This window comes from Sinocyclocheilus rhinocerous, unplaced genomic scaffold, assembly GCF_001515625.1.
Source record: "Sinocyclocheilus rhinocerous isolate Xijiao unplaced genomic scaffold, SAMN03320098_v1.1 scaffold4614, whole genome shotgun sequence".
NCBI classification, from domain to species: domain Eukaryota; kingdom Metazoa; phylum Chordata; class Actinopteri; order Cypriniformes; family Cyprinidae; genus Sinocyclocheilus; species Sinocyclocheilus rhinocerous.
In genome coordinates, this window is record NW_015647973.1 from 22,033 (window position 1) to 40,739 (window position 18,707).

The 18,707-nt window shown below is 37.9% G+C and overlaps 2 protein-coding genes across 3 annotated transcripts; both read right to left on the reverse strand.

Annotated features, from left to right (window-relative positions):
• Positions 1 to 612: 612 nt before the first annotated feature.
• On the reverse strand, positions 613 to 13,577 carry LOC107709529 (adhesion G protein-coupled receptor E1-like). The gene is made up of 16 exons (XM_016514025.1): positions 13,443 to 13,577; positions 11,469 to 11,534; positions 11,182 to 11,307; positions 10,825 to 10,950; positions 10,253 to 10,381; positions 10,015 to 10,143; positions 9,813 to 9,868; positions 9,637 to 9,726; positions 9,440 to 9,601; positions 8,043 to 8,213; positions 7,755 to 7,949; positions 6,965 to 7,182; positions 3,346 to 3,504; positions 3,086 to 3,257; positions 1,296 to 1,376; positions 613 to 1,208 (listed from the first exon to the last, which is right to left on the reverse strand). Exons 1-16 carry the CDS (start codon positions 13,468 to 13,470, stop codon positions 1,164 to 1,166), a joined length of 1,953 nt encoding a protein of 650 aa, XP_016369511.1. The 5' UTR covers positions 13,471 to 13,577; the 3' UTR covers positions 613 to 1,163.
• Positions 13,578 to 15,633: 2,056 nt separating this feature from the next.
• On the reverse strand, positions 15,634 to 18,112 carry LOC107709532 (zinc finger protein 501-like). Of its 2 annotated transcripts, none has more exons than XM_016514027.1 (4): positions 18,017 to 18,112; positions 17,432 to 17,584; positions 16,969 to 17,314; positions 15,634 to 16,663 (listed from the first exon to the last, which is right to left on the reverse strand). In XM_016514027.1, the coding sequence occupies exons 2-4, from the start codon at positions 17,582 to 17,584 to the stop codon at positions 15,651 to 15,653; spliced, it is 1,512 nt and encodes a 503-aa protein (XP_016369513.1). In that variant the 5' UTR covers positions 18,017 to 18,112; the 3' UTR covers positions 15,634 to 15,650. The 2 variants fall into 2 exon arrangements, with proteins under 2 accessions (XP_016369513.1, XP_016369514.1); XM_016514028.1 differs by having other exon boundaries at positions 17,432 to 17,585; positions 18,023 to 18,111.
• Between the last annotated feature and the right edge of the window lie 595 nt (positions 18,113 to 18,707).

Consider the following 18,707-nt stretch of genomic DNA (forward strand, 5'->3'; position numbering starts at 1 on the left):
TGCTGGTTTAAGCTGGTCCTTTGCTGGTTTATGCTGGTCCTTTGCTGGTTTATGCTGGTCCTTTTGCTGGTTTATGCTGGTCCTTTGCTGGTTTATGCTGGTCCTTTTGCTGGTTTATGCTGGTCATGTGCTGGCAAAGGACCAGCATAAACCAGCAAAAGACCATCTTAAACTAGCATCCCAGCGTCAAAACATACCTAACTAGCATATGCTGGTTTTTTCAACAGGGCAGTGTGAGAAGAAATCCCAGCACTTTCTTCACTCGCTTCCACTCATGATATTCGTCAATGTAAATATATAATTACAGAGAGAATGAATGAATGCACAAATAAACAGTTTAAAAACTGTAATCTTCAAGTCATTTAAGAATAATACCAGATCTTAATAATTAATTAAATTATTAATGTCAGTTACTAATTGATATCATATATGTATCTGTTGGTTGTTACAGTTAATGGACAAAAGCAAGAGAAAAACGGACTAGAAATATTTAGGCCAAAAAAATATAAAAAATCAACACCGTTCCTCAGTAAAGATGTTTTTGGTTTGATTATCAGCATAATTACAGGAAAATTTGATTTTTTTTTAAATATACATTTTAATAACAAAATAAATTCAGGAAATATTAGTATACAAACATCATACATCTTTATCAAGTTTTACAATAACAGCCTTTCTGATGAGATCATTTATGTATTTTAAAGCCATCACAACTGTTTAAAACGAAACTACAGATTTACTTTCATTTATCATACTTCTATAATTTTTTTTTTTACAGATTTGTAAGTTTTTGTGACATAATCAAACTCAAGATAGCCCTCAACACAATAAAACGTATTTTATAGAAGAGCCTTTTGCATAATCTAAAATGTAAGATTTTCTACTTGCACAACAGACAGCAAAATAAAGCCAAAGCACTCTAATTATTTTGTTCATTTAGTGGTGTGACCCACTTTAGCTGTTCAGATGACAGGCCTATAACTGTAAAACGATGTGAAGCAGATATGATGATTCCATATCAGTATTCTTACTAATGGAAAGCAGTTTTCAGATCTTCTGATTGGACAGGAATAATGAGGACGAATTGACGACCCCCTGTTAAAAAATCTTAATTTTCACAGAAAGCGTTCAAAAGTTTGTAAAATCAGGATATGACAAGTGCTTTATATCTGCGACTCTCCTGTGCTGCCGTCGCTCCGTAGAGGTTTCTGTAAAAGACAAAGGAAGAATGAAGAAGCTGAACCCACAAACGCTGCTTTAATGTCCGAAACACTCAAACACACACGCTAACGTACCTGACTGTTGCTGCTACTGTATTCCACTTTCTTCTTGTGTGGACACATTCGGCCAAACAGATGGTAATACTCCGTCCTGACCTGAAGGGGGCGACACAACAGGCAAACTAAATGATATTTGACTAAATAACAAATTACAGGTGTTTCTGGCCAATTCCTATCATATGCATTCAGACTAGTAGGTGACAATACATTTTTTAATATGTCTCTGCATAGACTGAATTATTTTTATTATTCCCAGTGAATAGGAGTTAAAACTCCCACCCGGGTGACACTATTCCAATAACAGACCATGCAAAATACCAAAAAATTATAATATCTTTAAAATATTGCCAAGTAACGTTGCAAACAACAATGAAATCAGAGAACGACTTTAACTGTAAGCAACACAAGCATACACGGAAATCAAAGGTATCCTAAAAATAAAATCTTCAGAATGTTTTTAAAATGTTCTGTAGATTTTGCGTCCTCTTTTTTCCGATGTTTATCTAATTATATATACATTTTTATATATATTTTTTTTTAAGGCATCACTTAGGCATGTTGACAATAACGTATATCTTCAACGTATATCGTATATCTATGACCAAAAATGTGTTTTCAGTGGACTTTTAAAATTTGCTTTGCTTGAGAAAGCATGAAAATATACAGCTACGGTATTTTGGTTTTTTTTCTTTTCATTTGATTTAGTCTAATTAGTTTAGCATGAAACAATGCAATTTTCAGCAAATGAGAACTGGCAGCAACAGCGCATTTCCACGCTTGGGTGTGCGCTTCGCGGACAGGCTACTTCTCGAATGAAATGCCAGCAAACCACTGAGAACGCGCTACAATCCTGACGAGTCTCATAGCAATAGAGCGGAGACGAGAAACCTGCGGAGAATCCACTCACCCAGAAGCAACCATAACTGACATAGAAACGCAGGGTGGACGATAAAAATATGATATACATGATGTTACACTATTTAAATAACATGCTAACAATGTAAGAAAGAAATTCACATTTTTATACATTTTGTAAATTTGATTGTAAAAAGATTGTATTAGATTGTAAAATTATTCAAATTAATCATTAGAACTGGACAAAAAAATAAACCGATAATAATCCTAACATAGTATTTTTCACAAATAAAGAAATCATTTAAATCATGAATAAAAAGGAAGTAAATGCTGTAACCAACAGTTCACACAGTAATCTGGTGGAAACAAAAATTCGAGCACTGCGAATGCATAAAGTAGAGTGAATATGACATGAATATAACATGGTGGCAAACTGGATATAGCGCAGCACGGTTTGAAATCTAGGATTTAAAGATTATGCTTGCATCCGTGCTCAGATGCTGCCTTTCTTAGTGCTGTCAATATAAATATGTCCCGTCGATGTCTAAATAAAAGCTGCTTGTGACACTTAGCGGCCAAACTGAAAATCTTATCGGTCAACGCCGATAATTTAAAAACGGCAAATATCGGTAAACCTCTAATTCAGAATGCTTGGTATATATGGCATAAATCACATGGGATCATTCTGTGATACTTCTGCATTCTTTTTCTTAAAGCTTGAAGAAGCTCATCAACTGCCAGCCATTATATGGACAACCACGAGTAAAATTCTCCTTTTGTGGTCTGAAAAGTGTGACTAATCAATATCTAAATATTTATTGTTAAGTGAACTACTTTAAACCACTGAAATCCTGCGAGATGTTAAGTCTAAAACAAACCACTGTTAGCAAACGTTCAGCGAGTGAGTCATGTCACCGTGTGGTTTCTGAGTCATGTTGTGTTTTAGGTACCGGTTTGGACAGCAGGCAGTGCATGATGAAGATGAACGCCCCCTGCAGGCTGTTTAAAATCGTGAAGAGGTACAACATGACTTCAGTCCCTTCCTCCTGGAAGAGCAAGAAGCCGAAGATCCACGTTCCTCCGAGAATACACAACTGAGCCACGGCGGTCACCGTGAAACTCCTACACACCAAATATAATTCATCAAAACCACTGATGCACAAAAATCAAGACTGATTGAATCTATTTGGGGATCAAAACACACTCAGACCTGATCTTGTTGAGATTGGAGAGGTCTGGATTGAGGCTGGAGAACTTTTGGGCCAGTTTCCACACCGTGATGATGAAGAAAAAACTATTGAGGATCATGACGATGCAGACGGGCACGAAGAAGCTCAAGATGAAATAACGATCGAGAGAGAGCCAGCAGCTGGAGAACACATCAGGATAAGAAGATTAGTCACATGGTCACAACATACAAAAGACTCGCTCATCCCTCGTTCACATTACCTCTGACTGCATTAAAACGTGAACCATCCAGTGCTATGTTGGTGTCCTTGATATACTACTATAGTTTTTTACTAATATTTTAAAATTAGTTTTTATTTTTATATTTTCATTTTAAAGTTTTAGTAAATTTGTTGATTTGTCATTTTTGTCTTTTTTATTTAAAATATATAGTGTTTATTAATAATTTGAATTAGTTTTTAATATTCTCCATTTGACACTTTTTATAAATTTTAGCATTTCTATATAAGTTTTTATTAATACTTATTTCGGTTTTAGTATTAGTTCATTTAAATGAAAATGAAAAATGCTACTAGCTGAAATAAAATGTTTAACCTTCTTATATTTCAGTTAACGGTTATTTCAAGAATATATTTTTTAAGGTTTCAGATTTCGTTTTAGTTAATGATAATACCGTATTGACCCGAATATAAGACGATGTTTTTTTCTTGGAAATACATCTGAAAAACCGCGGTCGTCTTATATTCAGGGTCTAGACTTTGACATGACAATAATACACCCACAACCATAGGTGGCGCCAAATACGCATAAAACGAGTGTGCCATGAAATACGTAATGTAATGCGTGTTGGAAAGATCGCCAGTAAAAACAAAAGAAAAAGAAAACCTTACAGCTGCATGAATCCTGACTGTCACGTTAGCATGATGGGACCAAACTCCCTTTGTGATTTTAAAACGTAAGACAGTACCCAGATTTGAAGACTACAGTAAGATTTAACTTCTACTGTTAATAAGATTTTGGCAGGCTACTATTTCTTCCGCCTATTCTGTCATTTACAGTCACTGCAGGCACAGAAACACGTCACCCGCCGCTGAAGGTTATTATGATAACACATTGTGACTGGAACGGCACTGGCCTTATTTTGTGTAGCGTCAGAGACTGTGAATGATTCAACTGGATTTACAGCTCCTGAGTTGATGTTTGACCATGAGGCAGCTGAAGAAGTGTTTCTGAAGCCTAAATATGAACTACTGATAAAAGCAGACCTGCCAACCTTGGAAAAACTTTTTTGAGTACCATCAGTGTAAATATAAATATTTAATGTTAAATATTTTTCATAGGTTGGTACTCAGGGTCTGCACTCAGTTTGTGAGTTTATTCCTGTTATACAGTATTTAAGAGTAAACAGTAGTTAGCCCACAGTTCAATAAATACCTTGGTTTTTTAATCACAGTTTTCGGTTTAGTTCTTTTTTTTTGCTATTTTTAAATGCATTAAAAAAAAAAAACCTCAGTACACTTCTGTATACTGTAGAAAAACATTATTATCATATGTCTAGTTCAAATCAAAAAACAAGATTTGGTTTTTAAAAAGCCTTTTTCCAAAAGGTACATCTGGAAAAAGGGGGTCGTCTTATATTCGGGCCAATACGGTAATCTAATAATGACAAAAACCCTCATACAGTCATGCCCTACTGACTTTCTTTGCTCTTCCACAGAAAGTGCAGTCAGACTGCAAGTCTAATTTTATAACTGGTGAATCTTGATAAGATCTTGCCGTTGTCTCTTCCTCCTATTCTGTCATTTACAGTCACTGCAGGCACAGAAACACGTCACCCGCCGCTGAAGATTATTATGATAACACATTGCATATAACATATACTGGAATGGCACTGGCCTTATTTTGTGTAGCGTCAGAGACTGTGAATGATTCAACTGGATTTACAGCTCCTGAGTTGATGTTTGACCATGAGGCAGCTGAAGGAGTGTTTCTGAAGCCTAAATATGAACTACTGATAAAACCAGACCTGCCAACCTTGGAAAAACTTTTTTTGAGTACCATCAATTTAAATATGAAAAATATTTAACATTAAATATTTATATGTTGGTACTCAGGGTCTGCACTCAGTTTGTGAGTTTATTCCTGTTATACAGTACTTAAGAGTAAACAGTAGTTAGCCCACAGTTCAATAAATACTTTGGTTTTTTAATCACAGTTTTCGGTTTAGTTCTTTTTTTTGCTATTTTTAAACGCAATAAAAAAACAACAACTCCAGTACACTTTAATTAAAACTTCAGTACACTTCTGTATACTGTAGGAAAACATTATTATCATATGTCTACTTTAAATCTCTTTTGAGAGAAGTAATATTTTTATGGATTGCCCATTATTTAGTGCTATAAACAAATGTAATGTCTGTTTCATGACGCCTGAGGGCGCCCTCGCAGAAAATCCACATATGCGTCACAGAAGTAATAGAACTCAGGACGCTCCAGGAAATCCCTAATATGGACAAAATCATCCAGCTATATATTGCTGTAACTGAACAAAAGAAGACAGAAATGCTTTGAAAGATGGCATTCAAAAAGAACATTAAGACAATAAACACTCTACTGTGACAATGTTTATATGTGTTCTTAAAACCACCTCGGGTATTTTCATAATTAAGTATATTTATAATCAATCGCTAATCGACATAGTCTTTATTACAGTATATAGAATGTATTTCTGCGTCATCATGTGATAAGAAGCCACATCAGATCAGGAAGGAAATTATTTTACACATTTGTCTATTAAAGCATGTTATAATGTTCTCTTTTGTTGGACAACAGGTTTAGAAACGCTCCGCATTACAAGTCATTACAAGGGAAGATGCTTGGCGTGTGCTGCTTTCTCAGATGTGTCCTCATCTCAGTGCACACACACACACAGAGCCAGCTTGGAGAGAAATAAAACGCACGGTAATTATTTAAAAGCAAAACCAAAAAAATTGGCTCTGATTGGTTGAACTCTTCATTCTTTTGCTGTTGCTTGTTTTGAGTACTGTGCGCGGACAGAGGTATCACCAGGGTTTTTTTTTTGCGTAGTTTAGAGTGACTAATCGTACCAGCGTACCTTGAGGTCAAAATGCATACCAGCTACGCGTACAGGTTGGCAGGTCTGTAAGAGCGAGCGGAGAGAGAAGTAATATTTGTATGGGTTGCCCATTATTTAGTGCTATAAACAAATGTAATGTCTGTTTCATGACGCCTGAGGGCGCCCTCGCAGAAAATCCACATATGCGTCAGAGAAGTAATAGAACTCAGGACGCTCCAGGAAATCCCTAATATGGACAAAATCAACTATATATTGCTGTAACTGAACAAAAGAAGACAGAAACGCTTTGAATTATGACATTCAAAAAGAACATTAAGACAATAAACACTCTACTGTGACAATGTTTATATGTGTTCTTAAAACCACCTCGGGTATTTTCATAATTAAACCAGGGTTTTTTTTTTGCGTAGTTTAGAGTGACTAAACATACCAGCGTACTTTGAGGTCAAAATGCATACCAGCTACGCAAAATGCGTACCAGAGTGATATATAATGCCTACTGCAGACACTTCTACAGCTGAACAGCACTGGATGCAGAAACTCACTGTCTATCGGTGCCGTATCCCTTTGGGAAGGCGATGGCAGAGACGGCAACGATGACGAGAGGGACTCCGTATCCCACCGCAAACATGTAGAGATGTTTTAATGTGGTGTGAAACACCAGCACAACCATCCGGTAGAGCTGAACCCCCTCCAGCAGCATCCAGCAGAACGCAGACAAGAAGAAGAAATGAAGCAGACCGGCCACAATCGCACACGCTACCTGAGAGAGAAACACACGTCACATCATTCTCCGGTTTGCTTGCAATAAGTGTTAGTTTATGTATTACCAGTGCTGGGTAGTAACTGATTACATGCAATCTACATTAAGTACTCGTAATTAGATTATATTACCTTTTAAAATGCTCATAATCAGATTACAGTTACTTTTTGTGGATTACATCCACAAAGTTATTCACACAATACCAGTAAATTACTCAGAAATTATTGATTCTTCCTAATTTTTTAAGAATGTTTTTTTTTCTTGGTTACGCGAATATCAATATTCCATTTATACCATTTTGCAAACATTACAGGAATGTTACTTTTGAATGTTTTCTAAACGTTCTAAAATACGTAGTAACGTCCACCTACAAATGTTCCATTAATGAGTTAAAGATGTTTTTGTGCTTATGTTTTGAGAACATAATTCAAGAGCAGATAACTTTGAACAAAATGTTCTATTAACGTCACTGGAAGAATGTTTGTTCATAACTTTGAGAGAACCTTTCCGGAATGTTGGCCAAAGTTCTGAGAATGTTCCCTGTTAGCTGCAGTTTTTGCACTCAAACACACCTGATTGTGAGTGCTGGAGATCCCGCAGAGGAAGACGAGGTCTGCGATGAAGAGACAGATGCTCAGATGAAGATGAATGCTGGTCCGGGTTCCTTGGATGGAGCGGCAGAACTGGAACGTCAGGATACAGAGAAACAAACAGACCAGAGACAGAACTAAACCTACTTGTGTGATCACCACCAAATCAAACGAGTCCTGGAAGAGAGGAAAAAAACAGACAGATGGAGGGATGAATATCATCATTTAATCTGAAATCTTAAATATGTGAAATCTGGCTCAGAGATGTACCTGGACAGGATAGAGAGCCATTAACACAGCGAAACTACTGAGATGAGAGCAGGAACACACTGTGTGAGTGCTGTTAGACTCCGCCCCCTCACAGCCCCGCCCAGACCACGCCCCCTCAGCCTCATCCCAGTAAACACAGGAGTAAGCCACGCCCCCAGACTCCGCCCTCTCCTGAACAAGACAGAACAAGAGTCTCGGAAAGAGTTCAGGAAACGAGGAACATGTGAACACCTGCCTGAAAAGTTCAGAAAAAGGTCGGAAACTAACACAAAAGGAAAGAACTAAGCTGCCTTCACACAGAGTTAATGCTGCTCTGAGCAGCAAATAAACCAGCGCAGGTCAGTGCTTCTGAAGATGCTTTGCAAGTACACAAAGCATATATTTTTAGTAGTGCTGTCAAACTACGAATCTCGATTAATCGCATCCAAAATAAAAGTTTTTGTTTACGTAATATTTATGTGTGTACTGTGTTTATTTAATATATATATAAATACACACACATACACACATTTAAGAGAAATATGTTATGTTTATATATTAAATATAAACTACATGAATATAAGTATATTCATGCAAATACACGTAAATATTTTCAAAATATATTCTGTATGAGTGTATTTATATATACATAATAAATATACACAGTACACACAAATATTATGTAAACAAAAACTTATTTTGTATGCGATTAATCGCTTGACAGCACTAATTTGCAGACATTTTATAATCCCTAGTCATATTTTTTTCACATTTCTGTAGAGTCATAAATTCATATTTAAAATTCTAATCTGTAAATGCATTTTAGTACGGCAGGAAACAATCTCTTTAAACTTCAGTGTAAAGGCCTGTTCACACCAAGGAGGATAACTATAAAGATAACGATAAAGATATAGTTCTAAAAATCGTTCTCAGTATTAAAGAATTGCAGAGCCCACACCACAGCTATAATGATTAAATCAAAGAGAAATTATAACGTTGGAATCATTTTCAGAATGATTTTTTCCAGCTGATGAACGACAAAAAACACTGACAGCCAATCAGAATCAATCCTGCTGTGCATGCACTTAGAATAAACAGACGATATCGTCTGCTGGTGTGTACGGTAATATAGTTATCATTCTTGGTGTGAATGGGCCTTAAGTCTGGAACATGGTAGATGGTTTTCTACTGGTCTAATCTGGATTTAGTTGGCTCAAACTGATTTTGGACAAGCAAGCAACCAGCTGGTCATACCATCTTAAGGTCATCAACCAGCTATAATCCATTTTATACTGAGTTTTCATACAGGAAACACACATTTTCATGATAGTTTTTCATTTGAACTGTTAAACCATTAACAGAAACGGTCTCCAGAGAGATCTTGTGCTGGTCATAAGCTGGTCTGTCAGTATCTTCACCTCCACGTGTGTAAAGACGAGCGTCACCGGCTCTGACAGCTGCTTGGTTTCTGCATTACTGACGACGGCCGTCACCACTTTAGAGTTGAGTTGATAAGTGACGCTTCTCTCTTTATCGTCTGATCTCTCGCTGCTCATCTTGTGGAGCAGGTCACTGGATGAGGTCAGATCTTTATAACTGCCCAGTCGTGTTTCACCTCCAGTAATTTCTCTCCAGTGAAACGTTCTCCATGTGGATCATTCAGAGACTCACAGCTGTTCTTCAACAGTGACATCAAATGCTTCAACTAGAAGACGACACATGCACATCAAAGTATATGAGTCTGACCGCATATCTAACAATAATAATCTTAAGGAGAAGTACACATTTTACCTTCTTTGGTGTGTGGTCTCCATCAGACTCGGGTTCAAACTGATCGCAGTCCATTTCTGTGCACAACCACAGTAAAGATAAAACAATAATCAAACAGCTGACAGCAAAAACACTGCTTGAAGATTCTCAGCAGCTGCCGCATAATGAATAGAACAACCTAAAAATGCATCAGTGCATTTAAAATGAAGCGAATAATGCTCACCTATGCATTTTGACTGGTTGTTGCCATAGTTACTGTAACCCTCGTGGCATTTACAGCTGTAGCCGCCCTGATGATTGTAGCAGTCTGCGTTTGTGCCGCAAACATCTGGATCTAAACACTCATTGATGTCTGAGAGAGAAAGACGATGAGATAGTCATTTTCACATAATTAGACACACATTTGATGTGATTGATGTTGAGATCAGTATTATTAGCAGCAGCAGGACTCTGGCCCTCACCTTCACAGGGGCCGCTGGTGCCGTTCTCATGTCTGTGAAACCCTGGAGAACAGCCGCAGAGGAAACTTCCAGGTGTGTTAAAGCAGCTGCTGTGAACTCCACACACTGAGGACACACACTCATCCACATCTGCAGTGGACAAAAAGACATGCACGTGCTTCATGCTGATGCAAGCGGTGTTGTTGTGTTTATGTACAAATATTAGTGAGACCAGGGACGTTCAGGCTTCCGTCCCATGCACTCAGAGTTTCTAAACCCTGCAGTATTTATACAATCACACAACATCCCAAATAGTGCGTCATGTTTATTCAGCACATATTTGTGTATGCAACTGCAAAAACAAAAGTGAAACAAAACCTGGTTGTCATTACCGACAGTCCTGTCGATTTGTTTATTATTTCTATGAAAATACCCTAAACTACTTTTAAATGATTTGTTACAATGCTCAACCTGTGAGAAAAAAAAAAATTGGAATGGACAACCTAGCCAAAACGGGAGTATGTCTTAACGGAATCAATTAGTTAATGGCAGCAGCCAATATTATTAATTTTTGACAGTACTATAGCGCTCACCTTCACAATCTGCTTTGCCCATCTGCTGGTACCCATGTGGACAAATACACTTGTAAGAACCAATTGAGTTTTCACACGTCATATGAGCCGAGCAGGGAGTTTCATTCTCGAAACACTCGTTTATATCTGACAGAAATTGGTGCCAAACATAATTTTAGTACAAATGACACAATTGTTATAAGATATAAAGCTAAAGTCAACATGACGTTCAAATATAGTGTCTTTTATTAAAAATTAAAATAAATGCTTTGTACAATGTTTGGTAAATCACTTTGGATTAAAGACTGTGCTAAATGATTAACTATAAACGTACATGTAAGTGAGGTGAACTCCTCAATCCTACAATCTCTCTCGTACCTTTACATGTTCCAGTTAAGTTCTCTTTGAATCCTTCGTTACAGGTGCAGTAGTAACTTCCCTCTGTATTTACACACTGAGCGTGACCGCCACACGCAATCGGGAAAACAGCACACTCATCCTCATCTGAAAGAGAGAGAAGACACATGAGTACAATTAGGAAAGATGGATTTGAACTGTAATGACTATAGAGTTGTGTACAGCTACACAAACTCCCTCATTTGAGTGACATACAGACAAACGTTTACTATTCAAACGACATAATAATTAACGTAAGTCATAATTACCAACACATTTCCTTTTAACAAATTTATATCCAATGGCACATCCACTGCATGACGGCAGAAAGAGACCTGGGAGGTGACAGGAAAACATACAGCCAACAAAATAATTCATAAGTTCTATCCTGCAAAGCATTACATTAAAAAATTCTGGTAAAGATGTTTTAAGTTTCATTAAGAGTTACATTTATAATGAATGTATTCTGTTTTGGAAGAACGTAGTATTGGGTTTTATCGAGTATGAACAATCTAAGAGGAAAGAGTTTTATGTAGTAAACCAGATTTTGTGCCTTGCAAAATTTCACATCCACAGATCCAAATATTCAAACTCCAGACCTCTCTTTTTTGTTTTTATAAAAGAATTTGAGCAATACCTTTCATTGACCCAGTTGCCTAAGAACAAAAAAGCTTTAAAAACTTCATCTGTCTGTAACTCTTCTGTAAGTCTCTATTGAATTTTTTCAGTTTGTAACTTATTAAACACCCCCCCCTCCCCCTCCCTTTTGTTATTATTGTTTATCATTTTTATGTGGATGGTTGTATTATTTTTGTGTACTGTTCATGATTTTTGAGCATTAAAAACATTTTGAGCATTTAACAACTAATTTTAAACATTTTAAAAGCCATTTTAACAACTAATTTTTACATCATTTACACGTTTAACAACATTGCATGCGCATGCAGTCAAATCGCATTATAATGATGATATGAACGTTATAAATCGAACAATATTGTGGGGGGGGGGGAAACATACAAAGAATGCAACGTGCGTTTGCTCTCTGTCCCTGCACTTTTCATCCGCACGCGCTCTACATTCCTTTACAGATTTCGCGGGTTCTCAATATTTAAAAGTTAACGGTTATTCCTTTTAATCGCCTTGCCGATTCATATTCTCTTTTGAATAATTTATTTTAGAAGTGAATACAATCGATTTTGTCTGGTTGAAGGGATGTTAAGCGTACAAAAGACGGAGAGAAGCAGAGATCCCCACCAAACTGTAATGTTCAGTGGTAAGATATTGCTGATTTTTGCCTCATCCAAATATTGTTAATGTTTGCTAAACTTAGCCTACTTCTACATACAATGAAGAGTTAAGAGTCTTAAGAGTTCATCCGTTTAAAATAACAAAATCTGGACATCATTATTATTGCTATTTTGCAGTTGACTGCCACTTTGACAAACTAGCCTATATTTTGTTCTTTCTTACGAGGGCAGACAACAAAATTGTTGAACCTTGATCCTTATGCCTGTAATCATAAACGGTCATATTTAAGCTGGCATTCTTCTGAACTGCATTTTGCACCACATTTAAAACAAAGAAGTTTAAAGAAAAACTCCTGTTTAAATAGTCAAACTGCTTCTGTGACGAGTCAGAAATAATCGATGCAGCATGTATTAGATGCTGACGACAGAACTTGTATATTCCTCTTCAGACAGATGACTTTTGGTGAGGGACATGTTTGCACTGGCCTCCACTCTCATTTAAGCCCTTCCAAAGAACAGAACTGAAGGCGGGCAGAAATGATGCGACTACGAAAGTGTCTGGGAAAATGGAAATCAGACCAAAAAAATCTCTGTAGGTGTGTCTGGAATCAGACCTTCACGATCGTGAATGTGCTGGATCAGGATCCGTGTGGGTGGTTCACTTTTTAGGGGGAAAAAACCCTCTGGCACAGTATTTTACAATAATTTCCTCATAGGTCGTTATCATTCTTACTATCCATTGTTCTTCGTGTCCGTGCATAAGAAAATGAACGCGATACTTGGTGTGAACAACATGCTGGATGTCTCTCTGGTTTTAGATTACTACAACGGAAATCGAAGAGAATCTTTAACACAAACACACACACACATTAATGTTCTTACGGTCTCCGACACATATATTCCCAGAAGTCTGACTAACGTACTAATCCAACTTCAGTATGTCACAAATATATTCACCACCACACACGTGAACAGAGTAAAACAAAATCCACTCACCTAAAAGAAGCGCCCATTTTAGCTCCATGTTAGGAAACCGTAAACTGCCGTTTTTATGTATTTTTGTATTCTTTTCTAAGGTTCGTGATATATGAAATTCCCAAAGAAAAAGTCTCTAGCTGACTGCTACTTCACGTCCTGAAAGTCTTTAGCCCTTTCAATAGCACTTGTAGATCTCCTGTCATGTGTTCCGCCTACAAGAAGATGTTATTTAAGGTTCTTTACATTTCCTAAAATCTAGAAAAACTTTACAATACGTTCTGTTGCATTCCTCCTCATGTCAAGAGAGACGTCACGTCGTTGTTTCTTGGCTGCTGTTCTGACTGTTACCAGTATATGAAATACTCCAACCACAAGGTGTCCCTCCTTCCCTAAAACATATGATTCATCCTCAACTGATTTAAAGGGGTCATATGATGCGATTTCAAGTTTTCCTTTCTCTTTGGAGTGTTACAAGCTGATTGTGCATAGATAAGATCCCTGAAGTTGCAAAGACTAAAGTCTCAAAACCAAAGAGATATTCTTTATCAAAGTTAAGACTCTGCCACGCCCCCCTAAAACGGCTCATTCTAACACGCCCCCACATGTCTACCTCACTATCTGGGAAGATTTGCATAACGCCGCCCAAATGTTCACGCAAAGAAAGAAAGCGTGGTTTCACTAACCGCAGTTAGTGTTGAAGCAGCATGTCAGGGAGACGCTGTGTGTTTCAGTGCTGTGTGTGTGTGTGTGTGTGTGTGTGTGTGAGGGGAACAGGGTCACATAACAGGAGAGTGAACTGCTTGTCAGAAATCATAGCACGTCAGCTGTCTTAACCGTGGCTTGTGTACTGCAAACACATACCAGTTTCATCGTTGTGTCTGTCACGCGACTCTGTTCCCATTTCGGGCTCTGTCTTTACATTTATTTTGAAAGATGAAGCTCGCGATTATGGTGAGGGGCGAAACATTTTCGACACGTGCTTGTGGTGTTCGGCCAATCACAATGCACTGGGTCAGCTGGCCAATCAGAGCAGACTGCGCTTGTCGGAAGGAGGGACTTTGTAGAAAACGAAGCGTTTGAGAGAGGCGGGGCATAGGACCTACAATAATGTACAGTATTTGAAAAATAATGTGTTTTTTGAACATTAAAGCATGTCAACATATTCTGTTACACCAAATACACAAAATAATTATCTTTAAAAAAGCATCATATGACCCCTTTAATCTAAAAATAATAACCAGCACGACTATTCAATTATTAAATAAAAAGTACATGCCTTTTATTTTGTATGTTTGTTCCATCCAATAAAGTGTAAATGAAATTAGCATTGAAAAAACATTAAATGCAAAATTGCTATTTAACTATGAATCCAACCTTCCTCTACACACAGTGTGTGTGTGTGTGTGTTTGTGTGTGTGTGTGTGGAACAGGGATCCTCAAATCTGGTTTAGCTCCATCCCTGATCAAACTCACCTACCTGTGATTTTCTAGTGATCCTGAAGACATTGATTAGCATGCTCAGGTGTGTTTGATTAGGGTTAGAGCTAAACTCTGCAGGAAAGTGGATCTCGCGAGCCAGATTTGAGGATCCCTGGTGTAGAATATAAAGCTTAATTATGTGATTCTATACCCATTTAACAGACTCATATTTGCTTGATTCTGGTCGTAAAATAATAATAATAATAAAACATTATTACCTTTGTTCCAGGGCTTGAGTGTGCCGTTTCCAAAACAATATACGTTCAGAATGTCTCAAGTTAACACATCATCACATGCAATTTATTACATTTACCAATGATTTCCATTTTTTCTCACAATTTCTTTCTTAGTGCATATCAAGGCGGTCTAATACACTTGCAGAAAGCTATCCATTAGTAGTCCCATATATCTCAATAGCAGCTGCTCGGCTATTGTACGTCCCCCCCCGGCAAACATCTGCTATAATATCATAAAATTATTTAAAAGATTTAAAAGTTGCTTGGGGGAAAAAAAACTGAAAATATATATAACTACATTTGAATAGGTGCTTTTTGGCTGCAGAATGGTGTAGTTACAGCATCATTGCCAAACACGACTACAATCACAGCATTCAACATTCAGTCCATCTCTACTCCCAATTCACATGAAAGCTCAATGTGACTCTGCCTCCTACTGGCATTAAAAACTCAATATACAGTTTCAGGATAAGCTAAATGAGTCCTGTTTCCAGAGACTGACTGATGAAAGTCACTCTGATGATTCTGGAGCAGTTTGTTCTTTAGCGTGTTTGTTCTGGTGGGTCTGAAAACCCCCTAAATAAGCGAATCTCTCGCCGCAGATGGAGCAGGAGTAAGGTTTCTCTCCTGTATGAACTCGCTCATGGATCTTCAGGACGTCTGATCGAGCAAACGTCTTGTCACAGTGAGAACACTTGAACGGTCGTTCTCCGCTATGAATCCTCTGGTGCTTCAGTAGGTTAGTGTGTTGACGGAAACTCTTCCCGCAAAGACTACATTGGTACGGTTTTTCTCCAGTGTGAATTCTCTGATGGACTCTGAAATGAGCTGGATCGGAAAAGCTCTTCCCGCAGTGGGAGCACAGGTACGGTCTCTCTCCAGAGTGCATTCTCTCATGGCGTTTCAGCTGAGAGATCTGACGGAAGCGTTTGTCACAGTGTGTGCACTGGTGCAGTTTCTCAGAGTGTATTTTTTGGTGTGATATTAGACAAATGGGCTGCTTAAAGGTTTTCCCACATTCGCTGCACTGGTACGGCCTCTCGCTGGCGTGCGAACGCATGTGTGTCTTGAAATGGGACCCATCTCTGAATCTTCTCTCGCAGTGAGGGCACTTGTATGGCTTTTCCCCCGTGTGGATTCGCTTATGAACAAGAAGAGATTGTTTGGTGCTGAAGTACTTGTCGCATTCGCTGCAGTGGAAAGGCTTTTCGCCAGTGTGCGTCTTCATGTGAATTTTCAAATTACCAGAAGAGAAGGCAACCTTCCCGCACTGTTCGCAGCGAAACTCCTTCTTCACCCTGTGCTCTTTTGAATGAAGTCTTCTTTCTTTTAAGGTAGGAAAGCTGATGTTGCATCTCTTACACGTGTAGTCTTTCGGTTCTGTGTGTTTTCTCTCATGCCTCGCTAAATTTCCCTGTTTTCTGAATGTTTTCCCACAGGTGACGCAGGAGAAACTCTTGGCCGTCGGCTGCTCTTTGGATGTTGAGGCCATTTCTACATCAAAAGATGAACTGGTGTTTTCAACTGAGAGGAATAAAGTAAGATTTCTATTAACTTTGACTTGCATGTCCCCAACACACAAAACATGAAAGCAAATATAAATTCTGAAAATATATGTCTGTGTATATTGGGTCCAACACGATCACTCCCAAATATCTCCATAAACCTGCTCTCAAACCTCACCATGTCATGTTCCTACCGGTAACATTGTACGTACAAGCCAAAAACCATGTGGACCTGCCACCTTAAGCTTGAAGAAACTTTAAATGAATTGTAAAACCATTTGTTGATGCACCAGTTAGGATAATATATTAAAGGAAGAAACATACCCGAGGGATTAAAGTCATCATCATCACAATTGTCATCATTATCATTGTCACTTTGTACTTTCTCCGCAGTGGTTTCTTCTCTCGTCTCCTTTGAATTCCTGCAGTCCACCAGTTTGACGGAGCACGTCTTCATTGGCGTCTGCAGCATCTGCTGTTCTCCAGCGTTACAATCAGACGCCAGAGACTCTGTGGAGTTTTGGTCAACGGATCCATGACTGTCACACACGCTCTCCTGAGCGTCAGTATAACAGAGCAAACTAAGGCTGAGCTCCGAGTCCTGTGTGTTTCTGGACGTACGATCAGAGAGTTGCTCTGTGGGCTGATCTCGGACACTCCAGACTGGATCCTGAGAGTGAAGAAAACAAGATATATCCGCTGAATCTGACACTGTAATCATCAGTTGACTTTGGGAACTTAATTAGACGTTATTGACGTGAAAGATGAAATGATGATCTGTTCAAACCTCTCCTCTTTCTCTCAGCTTTGCCTCCAGTGAAGCCACCTCTTTCTTCAGCTGACAGATTTCTGTGATGAAATCCTCAATATCCAGCATGGACAGATCAGTTCCTACTGATTTACAGCAGACCACATCCACCTGCGCTTTCATGCTCAACATCTGAACACAAACACTTCATGATTATTAAAGACGCATTTATAATGAATAAACACTGATTTAACCTCAAAATGATTGTTTACGGTTATCAACGAGAGCAGAACTGATCTATTATTACACATAAATTTGACTTTGGAGAACATTCAGAAATGTGTTTAGGCGTTTATGTTTAGTTTCATTTTTGAGCTAGCGTTAAGCAGAAATGCGTAATCTTCATTGAACGCTTTAATATTCTGTGAAAGCATTTAATAAACTCGTTTAGCGTTCGGCACAAAATCACGAGACACAAAAAGGGGGAAATAGCTTAACTTACATAATCAAAACAATACATAAAACGAAATCAATAATCCCGTAAAGAGATCAAGCATATAAATCGAACATACAAATATAAATACAACTCTGGTAAATGGCGTAAAACACACTAAAAACACGTACCGGTCGAGGGTTCAAACTGTAAGCTCTTCTTTCGTTCGTTCTGTGGTTTGTTTACTCTTTTTGAAGAGCCTCATAGCGCCTCCGTCTGTGCTGGAGCGAGAAACGGCTCTACAGACATCTGATTAAGAAATAAGATCATACATAATTTAACCTAAATACATATGATCTTGCTCCTAGTTTTGAATAAATTAACTAGTGAGAATTCGCCACTGTAATTCAATGGTATTTTTTATTGAGAGAAAGACGACCTTGAACGCTTGTTATTTTCTCACTCCATCGCTCGTACTGTAGGAGGCGCTGTGACGATCTGTAGTCCACCGGTAAAACCACCGAAGGTTTGAGAAGGTTTTACTTGATTTTTTGCGTTTATTTGTGTATGTGCATGTTGTTTTTCTGTTTTTAGTGTAATTACTTTATTTATTTATTTTCACCTAAATGATGCCTAATCCTGGTGTTACTACAGTAACCATAATTTAACTGAGGTATTTGTTATAATAAAGCCACAGTAACCACAAATTTGCCATTTTTATACTAATGATTTTGTTTAAAATATGATATTTGTAATAAAGCCGTGGATTAGCACACTGTTTAATTTTCAGTTCTGGACGCTCTTAAAGAATGCTTAGACATGGGCACAAATCTTAAAATATTGTGCTTAGTTTATTACTTTAATTTTGGGTTTGATCAGTCC